Here is a 24,304-nt window from a genome sequence, read left to right on the forward strand (position 1 = left end):
AGAAAGATGAGTATCGGAGAGGCTGGGTAACCTGTACACACTTCTCCAGCGGCTGGAAAGCGACAGTTGGAGTTCAGTTTGGTTGATGGCCGCCGCTCCTGTTCCTTACGCCCCTCAGTGCTGCCTTTGCGTCATGCCTGTCCATCTGGACACAGATTTTTGAGCAACTTCTCTCCTAAAAGTTAACTGGTTTTCTTGTTCAAGATCATTAACTGCATAGGATTAAAGACAAGCCGCACCTGAGGTTTTTTCCTCATTCTGTTCATTGCAGAAGAAAGAAGAAAAGCACCCCGAGGTGTTCGTGAACTTCATGGAGCCCTGCTACGGTTCCTGCACAGAGAGGCAGCACCACTACTATCTGAGTTACATTGAAGAATGGTGAGCGGGGCCCAGCACGGCGGTTCTGCTCCCGCCTGAGTCACTGTTTCTGCTTCCGAGTTTTTTCTGTGACAGGAGAGTAGAGGCTGGAGGCACCATGAACATATTTTCAGCTGGTGCTAGATAATGCCTTCTGGCTACTCCTTCAGTTCCCCAGCCTGGAAGTATGTAGCTCAAGTATGTTCTAATTTTAAAAAATCCCCTTTTCTTAATAACTGCAGCGACAACTTATGAAAATACTGGTATTTGAGGAACATGATAAAAGTTGCTATTTGAGAACAGAAGCGTCCCTTTGACAGAGGACTTGGCGAGAAGCTCCGGTTCCTCTAATGGGAGTGTCCTGTTGGGGGGAACGTATGCTGTGTGCTGAGAATCTCAGCTCGAGTCTCTTGTGTCTCACCTGGGTCTTCAGTCGGGGGGCTTTTCACAGTCTTCAGGGCTTTATCCTATGAACTAAAGCGTTGAGTTTTACGTCTAAAATTCTCCTCACTGTTCTGTCTGGTACAGCTCAGTGGATTGAGTGCTGGCCTGAGAACCAAAGGGTCACCACCGGTCTAGTTCCCAGTCAGGGCACAAGCCTGGGTTTTGGGCCACATCCCCAGTAGGGGGCAGTTTGAGAGCCAAATTGCATACTGATGTTTCCCTCCCTTCTCCTCTCTAAAAATAAATACATAAATAATCTTTTAAAAAGTTTAAAAAAAAATAAGACTCAGGTCAGGTTGAGGCTGTTGGACTTAATGATCTTCTGGCTTATTCTTTGAAGGGATCTGGTTCTGGCGGCATCTGCAGCCTCCACGGAAGTCAGCATCCTCGCTCGACAAGGCGATCAGGTACATCCCTCCCTTTTGTCACTTTTGGGGGCAGCTTTCCTGAGAAGGATTTGGGGGGGATTAGCCTCGAGGTTAAAACTAAGGTGAGGTCACATCCCTTTAAAATGAATTGCTGGGTGAGAGCAAAGCTAAAGTGACATAGCGTCTTGGGCCAGATGGCTGGGATGTTGCACTGGACAAACTTGGATGTCAGAATTCAAAGTTGTTTGGTGTCATAAAAAGCGCTTCTGTTCTCTTAGGGGCCCCCACGGTATGGGGTCCAACAAGCTGTGTCACCGACCTGCAGTGGGATGTGCCTGGGTGCGCGAGGGGCTGTTCCTACCTTGCTGTGTCTGACCATCCTCGTTTTCCCCTGTTGCTGAGCCTGCCCCTCCTGTTCAGTTAACTGTAACCCACCCTCGATAGCCGGAGAGAGACATGCAGGTCACATCAAACTGTCGCTCACCAGAAATAGTTTCTATTTCTCTTCGAAAGACCGCCAGAAAGCTGAGATGCGTGTAAGACCCTACCTGCCTTCTTTCACTGCGTCCTCCTGGTGGGCAGGAGGCAGGCTGAGGTGGCGGCGGCACGCCCCCTAAACCGCGCTTGGTCACGGAGAGTGACTGCAGAGGGGACGTAGTGAAGGGAACTTCTCAATTGCACACTTTGCCTTGATCTTTAAAATGTTTTGTGCACCCCCGTACACGCGTGCTTGTGGCTCTTCACCCATCCAGCACTTGTTCTTGGTGGCGGGGGCCACTTCGGGGTCATAGGTCATAGCTCAGCAGTCCAGTTTGCTCTTGGATTGACTTCAGTAATGATTTTCTAATAGACTCACATTTTATGTATTTGTGCATTAAAGATAAATTATTATCTTTGCTTTTTATCAAAATAATTTATGTACATGGAACAGGGATCATGAGTGAAAAAAATCACCACAGCCTCACCCTGTCCCGATCCAGTTTTGTTCTCTAGAGGGGACCATTTTTAACCTGTACATTTTTTCTTCTCACAGTTACGTCCTTATCTGTAGAAAAAACAAAACTTGCTTCCTCACGAGTTACTTGTTTGAGGCCTGCGGCTGCGCTGGGAGCTGAGGAGTTGGCCTATGCACTCCCTCCGTCTCACTGGGGCTGTGGCGCTCATGCAGTGTTTGCTGTGGTCGCCTTTGTACCTTCCTGTTTTTACCTTCATTTTTGGTGGTGGCACCACACACTCTGCTTCTTAATCTTCCACTTGGGGAGAGAGGTATCTCAGCACCGCACCCTGCTGCCTTCACTCACCTTCCCCTGCCCCACCACCCAGCGTGTCCGCTACGTTACCAAAGCTGATACTGCTCGCATTGTGTTCTGTACTGAGTGATAATGATTAAGACTTCATTTTCTCTGGAGATTGTTGCTCAAAGTTGAGGTCACTTTGTTTACATTATTCTGAATGTGACTGTCATTCACACCACTGCTTAGTTATGGAGTGTGATCATGTCACCCTCCCGAACAGCTTCTCGTTTCCCCCTGTCCCTCACTGAGCATGTTCCCCTTGGATTCATGCTGCACTGCTCTGGTGAGTGCCGAACGTTAGGAGCTGTGTTAGTGAGCCTTAAAACTCGGAGATCACTAGCTGGAAGGAACAGCCCCCTCAAGCAATCTAAGCAAAAGAGAGTGTATTGGGAGAGACTTAGCGGCTTGTCAGAGGCAGGCAGGTGGACCCATGTGGGTCCTGGGCAGACGAGAATGAAGGTCAGTGTACGGCGAGCACAGGCTGCTGCCCAGCTTTATCAGTGTCTCTGCTCAGGACCCCCGCAGGGACCAACCACTGGGGGCCCTGGTCACAATCCCAGGCCTCTCGGAGCAGGGATGGCTGGCTTAGTGCCGCTGTGGGGTTTGCCAGCAAGTTCAGGGCTCTCCCCGGTTGCGGTGGGTAGTATTTGTGCCCGAGGCAGGGACGTGTTGGGGTGCTCGTGGCTTTTAGATCGTCTCCCCAGATTTCCCAGTCTCAGTCCACAGGAGTCTAAGCCAGGCGTGCTGTCTTTGCTCCTCTCTCGCGTTTGAACAGTGCTGGGAGGAGCCCATGCAAAGCTCTGACGTGGCATTTTCTGCTCTTCTTTTTTTCTTCCCAGATTAATTGGGAATCTTGGCTGCTGGAGGATTCCAGCCGAGCTGAACTGCCTGTGACAGACAAGAACGATGACTCCTTGCCTGTGGGAGTCGCCATAGACTACACTAACCACGTGGAAATCACGATCAGTGAGTGTGGCCCGACAGTGCTCAGCGCACTGTCTCTAAGGTTGCAGTCCAGTTCTGCGTGTCCCTGATGGGTATCCTCTGCCGGGCACTTGACCTTCTGGTAGTATGTGCTCCTTGAAGAGTGACACGGAGGACCGGGGCTGACGCTAATTTGCACAGACACTTAGGGGTGAGACTGAGGCCGCACACACTCGGTGGCTGTGTGTCTTTGCTCTTTTGAACGAGGCGGAGGTCCAGAACATCGGGGGTTTCCCAGTGTTGTCTCGGCCCTTTCCAGTCCCCAGTGCCTTCCTTCCCCAGAGAGCAGTGCCCTAGGCTGGCATCGCAGAGCAGCTCTGGTTTCGGAGGCGTGGGTTAGAAAGAGAGACCCCGGCTGCATGGCTCCCACACTGGGCCCGAGTATGTGCCGTGCACGGAGCCCCTCTGGGCAGAGCTGCGGCCCGAGGAACGTGCAGGTGCAGCGGGAGACACGCTCTCCGGAGCTTCCGTGAGGGTGTCACTCCAGGCACCGTTCCACGCCTTGCCCTCTCCCTCGTCCGGCTACGTGGTCTGAGATTGGCTCGCATACTCGGATTCTGTCGAAGTCCGTGCTTATGTTTCAGCTGTAAATGGACACAGCAGTCGGTCTCACCTGTCTGTCCTGCTGTGTGCTGTCTAAAGAGTCTGGTGTGTCATTTCTCAGCTGCACCAGCCAAGTCCTAGACTCCCATCTTGGTCAGGGGAGGGCTGCCCCTCCCTCCTGAACACCAAGACGCTCCTAAAAATCGGCGGAGCCTCAGAGCCGCCCCTGGGCTGCCAGCGCCACCAGGCGGGACAGCGGGACAGCGTCCACCCGACGGCAGCAGGAGCTCTCTGGAGAGAGCGGTTTCAGGAGAGCCCAGGGCGACCAGAACCAGAGCAGACGACAGGGCTATGGCTGGGACCCGGCCTCTGAGCGTCTCCTCGCTTCAGGCAGCCTTTCACACCGGGCCCAGTGCGGCTGCGCACTTCGCTCTTTCCTCACTTCTGCTTTCTTTTTCTGACAGGTGAGGAGAAGACTCTTCCTCCTGCCCCCGTTCTTATGTTACTTTCAACAGACGGCGTGCTCTGTCCATTTTACATGATCAATGAAAATCCCGGGGTCAGGTCCCTCATCAAGACGCCAGAGCGACTCTCAGTAGAAGGAGAGCGACAGCCCAAGTCATCAGGTACGTCTCTCCGACCTTGGCAGAGAGGGACCACGGCGGGCTGGTGCCCGGCTCTGCCCAAGGGCGAGGTATGTGAGAGTGCAGGTGGTCCCCATTACCTGGACAGTGTGTCTGTCTGCGTCAGGGAGCGGTCTTTACCCAGCTCCCTGGGTGAAGAACAGACACGCGCACACTGGCCTTGCTCACTCATGAGGTCGTTCTCCAGCCTTTCCTCTAGAGGAGAAGGAAGCCGAACCGCATGGATCCCATTGGGTCGCTTACCAGCAGCGTCCCGCTCTCGGGTCTGCACGCGGCACACGTTTAATGGTGAGGGAGAGTGCGTGCGCACGGCGAGCGCCGTGCGGCAGGCACGGGGCATATCTGCACCGGGGTTAGGGGAGCGCACCCCGCAAGCACTGTGCACCGTATGATTCCTTTTTTTTTTTTAGGAGAACATGTACATAGAAAAATACATGAAAAGTGGATGTTAAAATCCAAGTAGTGGTTATTTCTGGTGATGGGAACGTGGGCGTTTTATTTTCTTCGGTTTATATTTCATTTTCTTTAGGTTTTTTCCCCTCCTCTTTAAACTGTTACATAAGGATCTGTGTATGGGAGAAAGAGTAGAGAACACACAAACAGTGTCACCTGAGAGCTCGTCATCCGCACACAGCCTCAGCCAGCACCTCGCTGCCTGTTCTTCGTGTGTGTGAGTACGCACACGTGTGTGCCAGTTTGCATTTCAGATTTTTCACAGTGTTCTCGTATCACTTCTGAAAACACAGTACAAAACTTTTTTTTTATTTATCTTTAGAGGGGGAGGAAAGGAGAGAAGGAGAGAAATATCAATGTATGGTTGCTTCTTGTGAGTCCCCTGTTGGGAACTGGCCTGCAACCCAGGCATGTGCCCTGACTGGGAATCGAACCGCGATCGTGTGGTTCGCAGGCCCACACTCAATCCACTGAGCTACACCAGCCAGGGCAGAGTATAAAACTTTTAAGAGGGGGAATTGTTTCCTATTTTGAAATTTCACTAATACTTCTCTTTGAATTCTGTGAGTATGTAACTGTTAAGAATTTATCCTCTAATGTGGCTAAAATGCTTACAGTGTAACCAGATCGATTTAAGGAGAAGTACGTTGACCATTTGAGTGGGGTAGGGCCGCTGACAGAGTGTATTGCCTCCCAGCTTCCCGGTGCAGAGTGAGGTTGCCCCGGCAGCGGGCCAGGCACTTAGGCTCCGGCCGTTGGCAGGGCCACCCTGCATGCTGGACTGGGAGGCTCGCACGGACTGCACTGGTGCTGTGTTGGGACGCCACGTGGTGTGCAGCGCATGCGCTCCGGGCAGTTTCCCCGTCTGTGGTCGTGAGTGCTGTGCACCGCACACACCCGCTTACCCTGTCGGCCAGTAATGAGCAGTGCCCCCTGGGAGGGCGGGAACTTGTGGGGTGTTTGTGAACCGTGTTTCTGAACACAGTTCAGTGTGAAGGGCTTTGCTCTGAGCCCTTTAAAGCCCTGAGCACAAGCAGAGGCCAGTGTCACGGTGGGCCTGTCCTAGAGAAAAGCCCTCTTCCCTTCCACCTGGCTCAGAGGTAGCTGCCATGTTCAGGTGAGTGGGAGAGAGCCATGGAGGGGAGGAGGGGCCCCACCGCCTCCAGCTGCAGCCTGGTCGTGGGTTCAGAAGAGGTTAGTGGTTCCACCTGTCCCCAAGGATGTGGCTCTGAGTCGTCAGAGGTAGCCGTGTGATGGTTATCAGAGGTCTGGTTTTATTTTCAGTGGGATATACTTTTCACTCAGTCTCCCGAACGTGCATGGGAGTAATTAACGTTATGGGCGTGTGTCTTCAAAGAAGTCAGCTGCTGCTGGTCCCCTGTTACTGTGTGAGAGAAGCATCAGCAGAGAACAGATTTGATCGCGTTGTCGTCATGCCCATGAAACTCGGGACGTGGTGTTTTCATGCTTGTAGCCTCAGTGTTTATTTCGTTGCGGTAGACACAGGGCGGCAAGCTGGCACCTCGACAGCGTAGAGGAACCAAGGCCTGTTAATATAGATGTATTGGTAAAAAATACTGCTTTCTTATTTAGTAGCTATTTAACTTAGAGAATTAACATGTTTAAATGTGGAGAGTAGAAAAAACTTTAAACCTGCCTTTTGGGGTATTCTCTTTCGCTTCTTTCTTTTTCAGAAACATCTTCATAGTTCCGTTCATGTTTTATGTATCATTGGTTGCAGGTTTATAATTTAAATTGTAAGCATTTTCTAGATTTTTCCGTAATTCTCATGATTTAAAAGAATGACTGCTTGGTATTCCATTGAATACTTTGTACCATTGGGTTGCATTAAATGTCTTCGTTTTTTTAAATTATTTTCGTAGGCCTTATTCTTACAAGTTTACTGGGTCTATATTTTATGATTTTTGAGACATAATGCTAAATTTTTTAAATTTTATTTTAATTGTTCAAGTATAGTTTTCTATATTTTACTCCCATCCCAGCCCACCCACCCTAAAATGTTCTCTTTAAGACTGCTAAATTAGGTACCTATTAGCAGTAAAAGGTTTCAGGTTCACTTTACCCATCCAAGTGTAGGAGGTGATAGATATTTAAATCTCGGTAGTCTGGAGGGCGGTGCTGTGCCTTGGTTCAAGTTATATTTCTTTTTAAGATTTTATTTATTTGTTTTTAGAGAGAAGGGAAGGGAGGGAGAAAGAGAGGGAGAGAAACATCACTGTGGTTGCCTCTCATGTGTCCCCTGCTGGGAACCTGGCCCACAACCCAGGCCCCGTGCCCTGACTGGGAAATGAAACAGCAACCTCTTGGTTCGCAGGCCCACACTCAATCCACTGAGCTACACCAGCCAGGGCTAAATTTACATTTCTTTTATTAGGTTAAATATATTTTTTGTGAATTAGTTGCCCGGCTTGTATCTATTAGAGCCTTGAAATTTTTAATCTCAGTTCCTATGCTCTTTACTGCAGATTTCTTTCATTTGCCTTTTGGTTATGTTACTTTTTTATACAGTCAAATGCTAATCTTTTCCTTTTGTGATTTATTTTGTCACATCTCAATTTATTTAAGTTAGACTCTCAAAGACTCAGCTTGCTTTTTGTCTCCTTTGTTTTGAGACATAGTGCATGTATGCTTTTATCTGTATCTTCAGTTCATCCGAACTTGCTTTTAGGGACCGTTACGCATCAGAGAGCTGAATTAAAACTTCTCCTGATTGAATGGAGTGTTGCAGAAGGACTGCTTTTCACTGGACTTGGGAAGTGTGTCATTTCTGTGTCATTCATCTGGTCATCCACGCACTGCCGTCAGTCAGCCAGAGGACACAGCCCTTCCCCGTGTCCGTTCCCCTCCCGAGCCCTGTAGTCTCACGCAGGGTGTCTGTCTGCCACAGGACTCGCCCAGCAACCCCGCGTCCTTGTTTCGCTTTTCTTCAAGAGCCGGACCCTTTCTTTCCGGCCTCCTTCTGCCCGGAGCTGCACCCCTCTCCCCCGCCCTGTGGCCCTGCTAACTCCCCCGCCCACCCCCACTCTCTCATTGCAGGAAGCACTCCCACGACCCCAACCTTGCCAGCCCCACAGAAGCCCGAGGTGTCAGCAGCCGTGGCCCCTGTCTCTGTCCCACCTTCACTGCCAGCGGCTCCCACCTCCACCTTCTCTTCGCCCTCTGCCGTGTTCTCCTTTGGTTCTTCATCATCCTTGAAATCATCTGGTCCTGTCACTGCGGAGCCCCCTCCGTACCCCAGTGGCTCCGACACTTCCAAAGCAGCCGTGGGCTCCGGCACAGCCACCTTCTCGTTCGCACCGCCTCAAGCCCCGCTGGCGCCCACCCCTGTGGCCTCTTCCGTGGCACCCGTGGCCGCTCCGTTCTCCTTTGGGTCATCGGGTTTTAAGCCGACCCTGGAAAGCACACCGGTGCCAAGTGCAGCCACTCCAAACATCGGGATGAAGTCCTCCTTCCCGCCTTCAGCCTCTGCAGTCAAGGTCAACCTTAACGAGAAGTGAGTGGCAAGGCCCCAGGGAGTGGAGTGACAGAGCAGATGGACCGTTGTCATTGTTTTTTTCATGTTCTCCAAAGCAAAACTAGCAAATGGTGAAAATGCAGACTGCGTAAAAGGTTTGCAGCTGATCAGTGGACAGTGTCCAGAAAGGTCTCTTAGGATTTTTTTTTTACTATTAGAGGTTTATATTTAAATACTTGTTTTGCTTTCCAATGTAGGACATATTCTTTGTTTTTAAAAATGAAGTCACACAGGATCTACACCTCATAAGGGAAATGCACCTCTCATAGTCTTTTTCCCTGATCGTCTGCCCTTGACCCCCTGGGCCACACGGGGTCTCGTGAACTTGCTACTGCATCAGACGGCGTTCCTGCCCGGCAGTCCCGGGGCTGAGTCCTACCAGCTCACCCTTACCTCACTCCTCACCGTTTGCCTGCTGTGCGGCCTCGGAGCAAGGGTTTGAGCTTCTCTAGGGAAGGGGCCCCCGCCCCGCATGGCCCTTCCCAGGATGGCCCTGGAGTGTGAACGCTGCCGTTCCCCCTCCTCCGGACTCTTTCATCGCTGTGGAGGCTGTGTCACCACTGCCACCATTGTCACTGTTGATGCTGATTGTCAATGCAGCCATTTCATTCTAATAGTTGCCTGGTGTTCCATTTTGTGGCTGCATTATAATTCATTTTCCTAGTCATCTAATGCTAGACACTTACATTGTTTGCAGATGTTTGCTCTTTAGGTGAAACTTGCTTGACATTCCCGCTAGACTGTAAAGATCCCCAAAAGGGTGACCTGTTTTCCTCTTCCTCCTACACTCCTCAGAGGAAGTGACCACCCCAAAATGACCTGAGTAATTTGTGGCCAGAAAGAGGGAGCATAATTGAGTCCCTCCTTCTGTTTTACTCAGCTTCATAGACTAGAAAATATTTTTTTTATCATGATAAACTTAGTTTCACTTTCATATCAAGTATTTCTTTGATATTTTCATTGAATAATTCATTCCTAAATAAGTGGAAGATCAAATGAATGTTTTCTTTCTTTTAAAGATTTTATTTATTTACTTTTGGAGAGGGCGAAGGGAGGGAGAAAGAAAAGGAGAGAAACATCAGTGTGTGGTTGCCTCTCTTGCATCCCCTACTGAGGACCTGGCCCACAACCCAGGCATGTGCCTCGACTGGGAATTGAACCAGTGACCCTTTAGTTCGCAGGTCGGCGCTCTTTCCACTGAGCCAGCCAGTGAGGGCCAGATCAATGTTTTCTTGCAGTTTTCACCGTTTGTAAGAAATAGCTAAATGTGTACATTTCTCGAAGGCCAAAAAGAGTAGATGGTGAGTTGCCCTGCGCGATGACCGCTCAAGACCAGCGTGTAGGAATCTGCAGCAGGCTCTTCTGATGCGTTCACTCTGCTGTTCGCAGGTTTACTGCCGCGGCCGCCCCTGCTTCTGCTAACGGCTCCCAGGGCACACCCCCGACGCTGCTGTTCCCTGCCTCCAAGCCAGCTGCCTCTGGACCTCTCGGCCACCCCACGCCCCTGGCAACACCGGCCAGCTCCATGGCCTCGAAGTCCCCAACCGCTCCCTCAGCGTCAGGTGTGGTTTTAAGCAGACTGCTTTAGAGCTCAGTCCTGAATTCTCAGATTACCTTGTAGTTGTTTTTAAATCTTCACCCTAGGATTTTTAAAAATCCATTTTCTAGAGAGAGGGAGGTAGAGAAATACCCATGTGTGTGATAAACACCGATGGTAGCCTCCTGTACGCACCCTGCCTGGGGGTTGAACCACACCCTTCTGGTGCACGGGACGATGTTCCAACCAGCTGAGACACCTGACCAGGGGGTGTGTTTAGTTTTTTCAGAAATGTCCCCCAGGTGATTGTAATGCACGAGAGGATGAGGCTTGCAGGAGAGGCTTCCAGGAGGGTCCAAAGACCCTGTGAGTTCTCACAAGGTGATGAGGATTATTGTCCTCATGTTGTGGTTTTCAAACTGTCCCCAGTCCCCAGTTGGGCCTCAGGAGCCTCTGAGGAATAAGGATGGGCCAAAGGACAGGCGTCCTGCCCCTGCCCACGAGGACACCTCCCCGTTCCCAGAGACGCTACCGTTTCATCTGCTGTGCAAAAAGGCTCTCGCGTCTGCAGGTGTGGCGCGCGTTTCCACTGCGTTGGAAGAGTGGCCGGCACAGCTGTGGACAGCACTCAGGCCAACAAAGTTTCTGAGGGGGTTGGGCAGCGAGAAGCTTTTTTTGATGAGAGGAAAGGCCCCTTGTGATGGGAGGAGCAGCAGGTGTAGCTGCCATCTGTCCTAACTGGTGTCTTACTCCAGCAGGGCGCGCTGCTCACAGCAGTCCAGGCCCGGCACCCTCAGTGGGGCAGAAGTCACCCAGGATAACCCCTCCGGTGGCAAAGTCAAGCTGCCCCCAGGTGCGTTTAACCTCAGCTTCCAGTCCTGTGCTTACTAATTTTCTGCCCCAAATGGATGCGTTCATAAAATGGGATTTTGTGTTTTGTGATAGGAAATACATGAATTTTGAATATTTGTAGTCCGTGCCCATAGAAGTCATTTCTCTCCACTCTGGAGCCTCCGTGTTATTATCCCTGCCGGCTCCTGGGCCCGTGCGCGCTGTGCTCCCGGTGTGTCGGGTTCTCCTGATGCTTGCAAATACTGGGCGTCTGACTTGTTTCTCTTACGCTCACAGTCACCAAGAAATCCATCTAGTGCCCTCTTTCCTCACCGTCTCAGCTTATTATATTTAACCTTTACTAATATACAATACAGGTAGGGAGAAAGTACACACACCTCAGTGATTTGTCATCAGCGAGACACCTTGGTAGCCAACACCAAGATGAGGAAGTGGAACATGACCAGGACCCAAGAATTCCACTCGTGTGCCTTCTTTTCATCTCGCCAGGCGGGACTTGGCTGTCATGGTTTCTTACAGCACAGCTTCATGCAGCCTGTTTGTGCCTTCTGTAAATGGAGCCTCATGGTACATGTCCTTTTAACTGGCTGCTGTGCTCAGCACTGTGTGCGTGATGTTTATCCACATCATACTGGGTGATGCTGCAACCCATGTGCCTTCCCCCCTTGATGGGCGCTTGAGTAGCTTCCAGGTTCAGGTTACCTCGAGTGGTGTTGCTGGTTGATTTTTCGGTGAACAAGTGTGTGCATTTCTGTTGAGCAGACACCTAAGAGTGGAATTGCTGGGTCACTGAATATGCGTTTATTCCTCTTTAGTAAATTCCCAGGAGTGTACAGGAGTTCAGCTATTCCACATCCTCACCAGTCTTGGTATTTTTCACCTTTTATTGTTGATGCATTTTGTGGCGTAGATGAGTATTTCCCCGATGACCAGTAAATTGGAGCTTTTTGCATGGGATTATTGGCCTTGGCAGCATCTTTTACGGGTGTCTGCCCAGTGTCGACCCGTTTTCCCGTTAGGTCTCCTGCCTTTTCCTCCCTGTTCTCTAGGAAGTGGTTCCTTGTTGGGTCCACGTGTGCACACACGGGGCAAGTGCTCTCTGTCTGTGAATCGCCTTTTTTTTCTCTCTGCTGTTTCTTTTGATGACTCCAAGTTCTTAACTTTATTTTTTATTTTTTTTCTTTTAAATATTTTATTGATTATACCATTACAGTTGTTCTATCCCCCCCTTCATTCCCCTCCACCCGCACACTCCCTCCCCCACCATTCTCCCCCCCCTTAGTTTATAACCACGTGTCTCAAGTTCTTTAGATTCTATATTTCCCCTACTATTCTTGCCCTCCCCCTATCTACTTTCTACCTAACGTCTATGCTATTTTCTGTGCCTTCTCCCCCCTTCTCCTCCTCCCACTCCCCTGTTGCTAACCCTCCATGTGTTCTTCATTTCTAAGGTTCCACTCCTGATCTAGCTGTCCTCTTGGTTTGCTTTTGTTTTAGGTGTGGTTGTTAATAACTGTGAGTTTGCTGTCCTTTCACTGTTCATATTTTTCATCTTCTTTTTCTTATGTAAGTCCCTTTAACATTTCATATAATAAGGGCTTGGTGACGATGAACTCCTTGAATTTGATCTTATCTGAGAAGCACTTTATCTGTCCTTCCATTCTAAATGAAAGCTTTGCTGGGTAGAGCAATCTTGGATGTAGGTCTTTGGATTTCATGATTTGGAATACTTCTTTCCCGGTCCTTCTTGCCTGTAAGGTCTCTTTTGAGAAATCCGCTGACAGTCTGATGGGTACTCCTTTGTAGGTGACTGTCCCCCTTATCTCTTGCTGCTTCTAGGAGTCTCTCCTTCGTTTTCATCTTGGCTAATGTAATTATGATGTGCCTTGGTGTGTTTCTTCTTGGGTCCAACTTCTTTGGGACTCTCTGAGCTTCCTGGATTTCCTGGAAGTCTATTTCCTTTGCCAGACTGGGGAAGTTCTCCTTTATTATTTGTTCAAATAAATTCTCCACTCGTGGCTGTTTCTTTTCCCCTTCTGGTACCCCTATAATTCGGATGTTGGAACGTTTAAAGATGTCCTGGAGGTTCCTAATCCTCTCCTCATTTTTTTGAATTCTTGTAACTTCACTTCTTCCTGTTTGGGCATTTCTTTCTTCCTTCTGGTCCACCCCCTTGATTTGAGTCCCTGTTTCCTTTCCATCACTATTGGTTTCCTGTGCATTTCCCTTCATTTCAATTAGTTTAGCCTTCATATGTTCCTCTAATTTGTATGAGGTATGAGGTAATTGAAAAGCCATCCCAAATTGTAACATCTTTGAAGCAGAGTTCTTGATCTCTGCCTCACCAGGACCTGTTCCTTTCCTGGTGTTCACATTTCGGGAAATAGCACAGCCAGGCGTCTGCTCAAGTCCCCAGCCCAGTGCCCTCCCCAGCTGACCTAGCAAGTCTTCTCAGCTCTGCGCTGCTGCGGCGTGTATCGTAGTCCGCATCTTGGATGCCCCTGCGAACATTGTATTTCAGGCCATTATTGTCTCCCTCTAGCAAGGGGGGGTCTTTTAAAATCATACAGGGTAGTTTAAACTCTCCTAAAACTTCACTAGTAGCTTCACAACATACTCAGAATAAAATCCAATCTCTTTGGTGCAGCGTATGTCATCTGGCCCCACCCACTTCCGGCTCCCTCCATGCCCTCCACGTGCCCACATTCACTTTATCTCTTCGTCTCAAACCTGCCAGGGTCTCCCATGCCTCAGCTTCTTTGCGCCTGCTCTCCTCACTGCTCAGAAGGCGATTCCCCCAGATCTTCTCGTAGCTTTCTCCTCATTTCAGATGTCAGTTCAGAGGCAGCGCTTAGTGAGGGCTTTCTGGGCCATCTCATCTCAGGTGGGCCCCCTTTTTATTCTCTTTGTATGTTCCTGTTTACTTTTTTCATACCACCTAATCACCAGCTGGAATTTATATCTGAGGTGTTTACTTTTTCTTATTTGCCTTTTCCCCAGTAGGAAGTAAGTTCTATGAGCGTGGGAGCCTCATGTCTCCTGTTCACCTCTGTCCCCGCTGGCTAAACATGCCCTGTACCAAGTGGATCCCCAGTAAATTCAGGTTCAGAAGAATGAGACACCCAACAGTGACTGTGTGTGACAGTGCCACTCCCTGCGATAGGCACTGAGCCCACTGCTTCAGGAAGGTCTCACTTGGGGTATGGGATGCATTTTTAACCCTCTCGCCTTCCGTTTCAGGCAAAATCACTTCCTCCTCCTGTTACAGAAAAGCAGGGACATCAGTGGAAAGAGTCAGATCCTGTGATGGTTGGAATCGGTGAGGAGGTAAATGTGCTCCTGCGTGGTTTTTCAAGGTGTGGCCCTGATGGGGCACTTGACTGGCTCTGAGTGTGTAGGCTTCTGCAGGATAGTCTGTTGTTTTTTGTTCTTTTAATCCTCACCTGCAGACATGTTTATTGATTTTAGAAAGAGGAAGGGGGAGAGGGAAAGAGAGAGAAACATCAATATGAAAGCAACATCAGTTGATTGCCTCATACACGCACCCCAACTGGGGATCGAACCCTCCACTTAGGTGTGTGCCCTGAGCAGAAATCAAACCCATGACGTCTGTGACGTATGGGACGACACTCCACCCAGCCTAGTGCCCAGGCGAGGCTCCTACGTGACTAACTCCGGCGTTGAACCTTGGCATGTCCCAGGAGTCCCCACTGTTAGCGAGCTCAGCGGCAGTGACATGCTGCTGCTGTACCTCTCAGACTGAGAAGTCCCCTGTGTGTGGCTTCTTCAGATCGCGCACTTTCAGAAGGAGCTGGAAGACCTGAAGGCCCGCACTTCAAAAGCCTGTTTCCAAGTGGGCACCTCCGAGGAGATGAAGATGCTGCGAACAGAAGCGGATGACTTGCACACCTTTCTCTTGGAAATCAGAGAGACCACAGAGGTTCGTGTTTACCATAGTCTTGCGGAGTCGGAGTGCACGGCTGGCCGTCTGCTCCCCCTAGTCTTGGGCACACCCTTACTTCTTCAAGGACCAGCAGAGTTGTTTCTCTCAGTGTGTGTTGTTCGTGCAGGAATGCCGAGGTTCAGGTCTTGCCTTTAGCACTTCATAAATTAGGTTACTCTGGGCAAGTCAGTCTAGCTACTATGTTTTCGTTCTTGTGGAAAATGAACAATGATAGTTTCCACCCCATCAACACTTACAAGGTACTCCATGAATATTGAACATCACTTTTGGCGTATTTGAAATTGGCTTTTATACTAAATTGTTAGGTTACAGTAAAGTCTGTTTTAAAAAAGCAGACACATAAGGCCATATATAGTATAAAAATACACCAAACAGTTGTTGATAATAGTGTTGATCATGTTGCTGTTATTACCACTCACTGTGTGCCAGGCACTGTGCTAAACCCTTTACCTCTGTTGGCTCCTTGAATCCTCACAACTGTCCTGTGTGGTGCGTACTCACCTGGCCCTGAGTGCATAGCTGTAAATTCTTCCTATTTTGCAAGCCTGGAAGCTGAGGCTGAGAGGTGACATGATGTGCCCAGAGCCCCGGTTATTGGGTGCAATTTCCAGGGTCCCAGTCCGGACCACCAGGCTGCTGGGCTCTGGTTTTAAAGGCTGTGTCCGACGGAGGAAGCTTCTCTGGGCGCAGGCAGTGATCGTCCTCGGTTCGTAGGGCCTTGGCTGTTGTCACTGCTGTTCTTACTCTCCGAGCTTCCAGTCCCTAGAAATGTTTTCTAATGAAGAAAAATATTTTTTCTAACATGAATATTGGTAGACTAAAAAAGAGGAAAAAATTTAAAAATAAGAAAAAGATAAAAATGAACATTGGTATCTTTCTCCTTACGCTGTGAAGTTATTTTTGCATGACTGTTAACTGTGTTCAGATGTTCGTTATGTTAACTGTTCAAGGAGCACCGCCCTCCTTGATCCAGGACAGAAAGGTTAATTCTTAGGGGTAACCACCTTCGTGTCAACGGGTCCTTCCCTAGTCTCTGCATGGCGACATAAGCACCCTGAAGACAACTCTGCTGGAGGGCTTTGCCGGGGTTGAAGAAGCCAGAGAGCAGAATGAGAGAAACCACGACTCTGGGTACCTGCACTTGCTCTACAAGAGACCCCTGGACCCCAAGAGTGAAGCTCAGCTCCAGGTAGGGTCCAGCACGAGCGTGCGCTTAGCAGGCCCCTGGGCTGTTCTGCTCCAGGCGTGGGTTTGGGCGGCCGCCTCATGTGCCTTTTGTTTTCTGTGAGTGACTTACCTCCTTCCCGTAGACTTCCGTAGCTGCCACAGAGAAAATGAAGTGCTTTTTGGATTAAACAAAAATAGAATTCTTTGTTAACCCCCAAGCTTGGTAGAAAATATGCTGTTGAAAAAGACTCACTTAGAAATCAAATCATGAGTAGTAGTAATTAAAGTGGCAACTGCCCATTTAGCACCAGGAACTCTGCTCGGCGTTTTTTACTCGTTATTTCTAGTCTTCAAAACCAGCTGCCCTGTGCGACGATGGTTTCTGGCTGTTACACAGATAAGGAAGGTGAGCCTCACGGGCTAAGGATCTTGCCCAGGGAACAGGGGTGGTAGGAGCGGAACCAGAGTCCAGAGCACCGCCGACCATGGGTGCCCATGTAGCAGCGCTGCGTGTCTCACAGTCCATCAGTCTTGTTTTCTGTCCTCATGAAACCTGCATTTGTTTCCGCCTTTCCATTTATTCCAGATTCGCGCCACAAGCTGTGGTGGCGGTCATCTCCCACTCACTTGCATTCGTGTAGCCTCCTGTGGGGAGGGGCCCTGGGGGCAAAGCTGTTCATCCTCGCCCAGGGCTTGAGGGTCTGTGAGTGTGCGGAGTCCCCTCCTACCCAGAACCCACACCACCCTTCTCGGCCCACTCCTGATAGCCTGATGGGCAGGGAACCCGAAGGAAACAGTTCCTCCCCCCAGCAAGGCCGAGGACCCCCGCAGGGTCCCGCAGCCCTGGTGGTGTTCCTAGGAGCTTCCTCCTGCAGTGGGCGTGAACTCACTCAGGGGCAGGCTGACCGCTGGCCTCCCGCTCATCAGATTGCAGCCTGGCGGTGCATCCAATTACACTTTCTCCTGACTGCCTTTTCTCCTCTCGCTCTCTGTCCAGAGGAAAGCATGCTGCTTTGGGGTGACACTCCCCATCCAAAAGGAAGTCATTTCTTCTTTCACGGTGCTAAGTAGACCGCAGTAGCTGGCATTTGTTGAGTGTGTGTCGTGTACAAGAGGAGGGCACCAGAAGTACTTGAGTCTCACCACTAATAAATGCTGGACCCTTGAGCCTGGACGGTCTGGCTCGGAGCCGGTGCTCTTAACCCCGTCGCTGCCACGGGCAGGCCCTGCCACTGCACATGTGGCAGAGGGACAGGTGACCACACGAGTGCAGCGCGCAGCCGGCTGCCGCAGGGTGGCAGGCGAGGGGCCAGCTGTGCCACAGAAAAGAGGTGGCGGCCACCAGCCTGGAGAGAACAGCTGTTTTTTCTCAAAGATGAAGTCGGGGGCGCATCCAGAAGAAACGGCATCAGCCGCTGCACAGGAGTCTGATCGCATTCGGGTGTCCAGGGAAGGGGCCGCCCTGTCGTCGAGTGTTCATTGAGATCCACACTTGGTGCTCATCAGCCTGGCCCTCTTTAAGTGACATTGTCCCCCTTTCAGTCGGGGCCTGTGCCCCTCCTCATCCCAGAGTGATTGTGAAAATACCCTCAGACACAGTGAGATCCTCGTACAGGTGCGGGGAGCTTGCCCGGTGTGTGCGCGGTGTCTTCATTTGTGTGCATATTCAGCAGATCGCTTCACCCTTGTCACTGGTTGTTGAAAGTCACGTTGTATTGCCTGGAGGTTAACACTGGACCAAAATTTGAAGAAAACTGTCGCAGGCTTAAAATAAGTTCATAAGTAAGAATTTTAAGAATGAAAAGTTCAGTTTCTAGTGCTGATACTACTCTTTGTTTTGGAGAAGAGACGAGCTTTTCTCAATTGAGATGACCGCTGTGTTCTGTGTTACAAATCGAGAGGATCCGAATTATTTTCAGCACTGTTCTGTTTTGTAGGGTAATTTTGTCTGTCTCACGGTCAGTGTCACGAGGGGGAGAGCAGAAGCTGAGTGGGCACCCTGTCAGAGGACAGGGTGCAGTGGAAAATTCCTAGACCACACTGAGACACCTCAGAGGAGCTGGAAAGCGAGAACCGAGCCGGGGCGTCTGTTCCCCGGAGGCCCAGGCCGGCCGCTCATGCCGTCTCTGTTTCTCCGCCCCACCCTTAGCGGGTTGTGTTTCTGGTTCGTGTGTGGGTTGTAACGTTCTGGCGATTATATTAAAGCCTAGTGTTTCCTTTGTTTGTTTTGGTTCTCAATGTAAAAACAATTCAGAATTATTTTGGCTGTTTTGATACAGCTTCCCTCAAGCCTCTGGAAAACTGAGTCACTCTCTTATTTTTCATGCAGGACATTCGGCGCCTTCATCAGTATGTGAAGTTTGCTGTCCAGGATGTGAATGATGTTCTCGACCTGGAGTGGGACCAGCACCTGGAACAAAAGAGAAAACAAAAGTGAGCGTGTGCTCGTCCCCGCAGGTGGCAGGAGGCAGCGCCGCGGCCTTTCCAAAGACGGTTTAGGAGCGTTGATTTAAAAAAACCCAAGGTGTTCGTTCTCATTGACCCAGTCTTTCAGCTTCCAGATACTTACTTTACAGAAGTAAAGCAGTGCTCACAACAGTTTGCATAAAAGGATTTATATTACAGCACAGCTTATGATAGTGAAACTTGGACTGAACCTCCGTGTCCCACAGTTAGAGGACTGGCTCGGGCGGTCTGGTCACTTGTGTCTCTTAGTCCCGACGTAACCACGGACTAGTGTGTCCTCAAAAACAAAACCGTGTTAAACAGATTTTTCATGTTACACGGAATGAACTGCAAAATGCATATTGATACCACAGTTATCAGATACCACCTGTGAAATGGGGAAGGCGTAAATACGGGGTAAGCCCAAAACACACGTCTGAGCACAGAAGAGAGGCTGGGGGGACCCTGTCAGACACAGGTACAGCTGCGAGGTGGCGCAGAGAGGGATTTTTTCTTTCCGCTTTTTTGTGTGTTCCAAGTTTTCTTCTCAAGGAGATGTTGCTGATGAGGCCCTCGGTAGATGATGTCCGAGGCATCATCTCTGAGGCACAACTCGCAGAAGGAGTTGAAGGCAGTGCGCTGCGGGAGTGCGCAGGTGCCCGCGAGAAATGCAGAGAGCAGGTCAGCCCGAGACGTGTGGTTTTTTACACTCCTACACTTGGTGGGTGCAATTAGCTGTGTAAGGAAACAAGCCAAGAGGTGATCTGCTTGCTTATTTATAAAACTGCAGGTTCGCAGGACTTTGAAGTGGGGCGGCCTGAGTGTGACGTCAGGGGAGCGCCAGAGTGTGCGCAGTGTTCGGTGCGCAGAACTTGGCACGGCACACCGCACGTGGAGAAGGGCTCCGGGCCCGGGCCGAGAAATCTCAGCTGGGAACCCAGGGCGGGGGGGAGGGGAGGGGTGAGCGCTGACCCCTCAGACACGGGTTGGGGAGGGTTCTTCTGCCTGTGCCTGGGGCACCTGTCCCCTTGGACACTTGGCCCCCGTTAGCGATTTCACAGTTCGCCCACCCTGGTTCTGAATTCATGTTCAGCCACATGTGAGGGCTGGCCTGGCCTGGCAGCATGTCCATTCTGCCCTGCTTGACCGTTCAATTTCTCTTTGCTAACTTAAAAGGTGGACTTTTTAAAAAATGCATAATGAAAACAAAGAAGCCCGTCGTTTTTTTTCCTTTGTGACAGTTCCATGCACTTACCGTGTCATATGCTTTTTTAGTTCCCTTTCTGCAGAGTTCCGATTCTTAAACCGGCACAGTTTTCTTGCATTTCTGTGTTTGGGTGTTTTTTTCTCTGCTACTTTCAAGAGTACCCTCTTGAATGTATCTTAACTCCTTGTCACCCAGACGAAAGGGAACAGTCCCCATCTTGTTTCAGTTCTTCGGGTGGGTTACGCGCTGCTGCCAGGTGGCTGACTGTCCCGCTGTCTCAGCAGCACTGCGAAGAGGTGGCTGACTCCCAGCGACTCCCACTGAGCCCGGGGCTGCCACCTTTTATTGACCATTATTTACACACAGAACAGCACACATGTCCTGAGTGTGCACCTGTCCTCTAGTGTAGACTGGTCCCCGGCCCCTCTTTGCCCCGAAGCCCCTCTGGGGCTTTGCCTGGTGATGCCTGCAGGCCTGGCCTCCCCTCGTTGCCTTTCACCCCCTTGTCATGTTCTAGTAATTTCTGGAAGCGTTTTGTCCCCTGGTGGTTCTGTTTCATTCTTTCCCTCCCCTCCTGCCCCCCGTGGGAGGGTTCTTTACTCAGATTGCTCACGGCAGTTCTTTTCTCATCACTGTCAGCAGGCGCCTGCTCGTGCCAGAGCGAGAGACGCTGTTTAACACCCTGGCCAACAACCGGGAGATCATCAACCAGCAGAAGAAGAGGCTGAACCTCCTGGTGGACAGCCTCCAGCAGCTCCGGCTGTATAACCACACTCCCCAGTGGGGCCTTCCCTCGGGCGTCCCCCCCCAGAGCAGCACGCACAGGTGTGCACAGGCGGCCGGGCGAGGGTGCGCTTGGGAGTAAAGTGGAGTTGTCCTGAAGTGGTTCGTGTGTGGGTGTGAAAAGACTCTGCTGTCTGACACCTGTGTGACCCTGCTTAGGTTCCTCATCCTCTTTAACCCTTTGCTCCTTTGCTTTTTAATTTTTTTTAGATTTTTATTTTTTTTTAGAAAGTGGGGAAAGAAGGGAGAGAAACATCCATTGGTTTGGGGACCTGACCCACACGGCTGAGTGTGCCCTCACCAGGGACAGGACCCTTTGGTCTTCAGGCCAGTGCTCAGTCCAGTGAGCCTGTTCCTTTGCTTAAAAAATGGGGGTAACAGCTTCATCTGGTGTGGGTCAATGGACTGAGTGCCAGCCTGCAAACTGAAAGGTCACTGGTTCGATGCCCAGTCAGGGCACGTGCTTGGGTTGTGGGCCAGGTCCCCAGTTGGAGGTGTGCGAGGGGCAACTGGTTAATGTCTCTCGCACATCAATGTTTCTCTCCCTCTCTTTTCTCCCTCCATTCCCCTCTTTCTAAAGATAAATTTTAAAATCTTTTTAAAAAATAGGGACATATGTTCATGGCATTGTTGGAGAGTTAAGTTTAGAAAGCTCCTGTGGTGAAACAGTTGCTCAGTAGGTGCCAGCAGACACTCGTAATAGTATCATTTTATTGAGAATTAACTGATAGGGTTAGGTTGACTTGTCTCAAAGCCGAGATCTGTCATTTTGCTTGAGTGTGGAGGCTTTCGGAGCCTGGCTATTAGACACTCACCCTTGAAGTCCCCCAGGTGGTTTTATGTTTCCCCTGTAGCCCAGATGTGTCTGTTTTAACTCCCCGTTCTGCTGAAGCGCTGTCGGCGTGTTTGCTGTGTGGGTGGTGCTCACGCCGAGGTCGCCATGTCTTTGGGTGGATTATATCGATGGGTCGGCTCGCCCATTTCTATAGACGGGACGCTCTCTTTTCCTGCATTTGTGTTCAGGGCGTGCACCCACCAGCCCTCAGGTTTCCTGGGCGTAGTTGGTCTGTAGGTAACTCTAGCCGATTTCAGTTTTGACAGTGACCTGGAAAGCCTGCGCAATGCTTTATTGAAAACCACCATCGACTCCCATACCAAGCCCTTGCCAAAGGTTCCAGGTAGGTGCATTCTTCCCAGCCCTTTAACTCTTTGCTTCCTTTCATCTGCTAACTGGATTTTAAGCATTTATGGGTTCATGAATTTCTTGCAGCTAAACTGTCTCCTGTGAAACAGGCACAACTAAGAAACTTCCTGGCCAAGAGGAAGACACCACCGGTGAGATCCACCGCTCCAGGTACAGGGCGCCGGTCCTGCATTTCTCGGCAGAAACCACCCAGCACATGGTGTGGGCGTGGTGTATGTGTGTGTGTGTGTGTGTGTGTGTGCGCGTGCTCTTTCCGGTTCTTACTGGGGAAAATGTCCTCAGAATCTGTCGTCTGTCCGAGTACCAGAGTAGGAAACTGCTGGTGCGTCTCCGCCACACAGCGCGTGTAGTCGCCATGCTTTCCTGGCAGGCGTTCCGTGGTCCCCGGGTCGTGTGGCAGTGGCGCCCGAGGCTTCAGGCTGCTGGGCTGGCTCCACGGAGTGTAGCCGCTGCTCTGGAAGCCTTGCTTTTCCAAGTCCTGTGGGGTTTGGAGCGAGTGGTGTTTGAAAAAGGCTTCTTTTTTTAAGAAGGTAGACGGTAGAAAACCCACTCGTTAGGAAGTGATAGCCATGTAACTAATGGGAAAAACCTGGTTTTGCTGGTAAATGAGCTAGGTAACTGCCTGGATTTCCTTTTCTATAGTGTATGTTCCATACAGCTTCCTGCATGCTGTGGCTTTGCTTTAGTGCCCATATCCACACCTTCCTTTTTTTAACTGTTTTGAGTTGAAATTGGTTTTTTTATACCAACAACAAACTCTTTTTGGTAATTGAAATAACAGAAGAAATTTAATTTAATCTTATTGTACCACAAGTTATTTATTTCTCTGTAATCATATAAAGTTAAATTAGCTAAGTAATAGTCACAAACAAGTGAAAATTTTTAATAACTTTTTAGTTATCTAAAGAGTACCTTTTCTTGATAATTGGAAAACATGGAAAATTTTAAAGAAAAATAAAAACTACTCTTACATGTCAGCCCAAATATGTCATCAGTTATGTCATTTTGGTTTACTCAGACTTTTTTTTTACATATGTAAATTTAATTCTTGAATATGAGGTTGAGACTATTAATTTATAACCTCGTATTCTTATTTTTTAATTATAAACTTGCAAGCTTTACTATAAAACAGGAAGTGACAGGTGCTGGCCAGGCCGTGGACAGGTCAGAGCCCCACGTGCTGACTGCGGAGAAGTGAGGCGGTGCAGCACTGTGGGCAGCGGCTGGCGGCTGCAGCGCAGGCTCAAGAGCAGGGCTCAGAGGCCCTGTGCGCCCACGTGGGGTCATGGCCACGGTGTCCACGGCGGCCGAAGGCAAAAGCAAGCCGGACACCCACAGCCCAGTAAACAGGCAGAGTGGGGTGTGCGCGTGTCCTCACGAGGAGGAGGTTCTGGCACACGCCGCACCGTGGGCGAGACTGAGGGTACAGTGCTGAGGAGACAAGCCAGTCCCAGAGAGACAGCTACCATGTGACACTGTCTGTGGGAGGGACCTACAGTGACCAGATTCATAGACACAGCAAGTAGAATGTTGGCAGCCAGGGGCTGAGGAAGAGCAGGCTGAAGGGCTGCGAGGCAGTTTCCGTCGGGCAGGATGAAAAGGGCTCTGGAGGCGGGTGGCGGCGGCCCAGCACCGCAAGTGTGCAGAGCACCAGTGAGTACACACTCAGAAACGGTCACAATGGTCCTTACGTTGTGTGTGTCCTACCACAACAAAAAATGGGGAAATTTTTAAAAATTAAAACAATTTCACGAGCCTTTTTCTGCTTTCTGTTTTTAAATATTCTTTGAACACATGCCTTTGTAATGATTGCACAGTGTTTTCCTGTGTAAGAAGCCCATGGTTTACTTATCTGACCCCTGTCGTCAATTGTCAATGTCATTGCCAAGATTTTACCCGGAAATTCTTGTTCGCAAATCTTTAACCACATCTCCGAATGTATCTTTATCATGGATTCCTTAGCAGTGAAATTTACATAACTTAATTGCTCATTCAGCAAATATGATTGCTCACTTTGTTCCCAATTGGTAAATAAGAGAAAGAGGGCCCCTGACCACACAGGAGCTTTTATTAAGAGGGAACGCTGACATTAAGGGGATGACTCAACGTGAGGGCGTGCAGTGTGAAGAGGGACCAGCCGTGAGCAGTCCTGACCGGTCAGAGCTGTGAGCTGTAGCACACACAGCGCACGGAAGACAGATGCTCGTCTGTGTGGCCCTGCCTAGGTTAAGAAACAGAACTTTGTCACCCCCGTCTCCCTGCTCCCCAAAGGAACCACTGCGTAACATACAACAGTGTACCTTTGCTTCTGGTTTTTTCTCTTGACATTTAAAATTTGTATTGTTTCGAGCATTTTCCAACCCCCAGCCGCTAGAATAGTGACCAGAATAGTGACGAGTGCCCTTTAACCCGCATACCCACACCCGTGTTTCCTGTACCGTTGGCCACAGTCGCTTCCCTGTGGCCCTCCCTCCCCCACGTGCCCCACTGTTTGTCCGGTGGACTGCTGGAGAGCGAGCCGC

At 50.0% G+C, this 24,304-nt stretch overlaps 1 protein-coding gene across 6 annotated transcripts in view; it reads left to right on the forward strand.

Moving 5' to 3' along the window:
* Window positions 1-24,304, forward strand: part of NUP214 (nucleoporin 214) — an 80,425-nt gene that overhangs the window by 12,669 nt on the left and 43,452 nt on the right. For 3 of the 6 annotated variants that reach the window (XM_037036396.1, XM_037036399.1, XM_037036398.1), the window contains exons 8-21: window positions 272-378; window positions 1,142-1,208; window positions 3,304-3,430; window positions 4,456-4,617; window positions 8,146-8,602; window positions 10,013-10,185; window positions 10,919-11,013; window positions 14,253-14,339; window positions 14,803-14,952; window positions 16,007-16,165; window positions 18,473-18,576; window positions 20,438-20,620; window positions 21,671-21,756; window positions 21,849-21,932. In XM_037036396.1, the coding sequence (XP_036892291.1) occupies window positions 272-378; window positions 1,142-1,208; window positions 3,304-3,430; window positions 4,456-4,617; window positions 8,146-8,602; window positions 10,013-10,185; window positions 10,919-11,013; window positions 14,253-14,339; window positions 14,803-14,952; window positions 16,007-16,165; window positions 18,473-18,576; window positions 20,438-20,620; window positions 21,671-21,756; window positions 21,849-21,932 (2,041 nt within the window). Of the gene's footprint in view, window positions 1-271; window positions 379-1,141; window positions 1,209-3,303; window positions 3,431-4,455; window positions 4,618-8,145; window positions 8,603-10,012; window positions 10,186-10,915; window positions 11,014-14,252; window positions 14,340-14,802; window positions 14,953-16,006; window positions 16,166-18,472; window positions 18,577-20,434; window positions 20,621-21,670; window positions 21,757-21,848; window positions 21,933-24,304 lie in introns of all 6 variants that reach the window. The other 3 variants (XM_037036395.1, XM_037036397.1, XM_037036394.1) reach the window with 2 other exon arrangements.

The sequence above is a fragment of the Sturnira hondurensis genome, unplaced genomic scaffold (assembly GCF_014824575.4).
Source record: "Sturnira hondurensis isolate 20B ecotype Veracruz unplaced genomic scaffold, ASM1482457v3 Scaffold0022908, whole genome shotgun sequence".
Classification (NCBI taxonomy): domain Eukaryota; kingdom Metazoa; phylum Chordata; class Mammalia; order Chiroptera; family Phyllostomidae; genus Sturnira; species Sturnira hondurensis.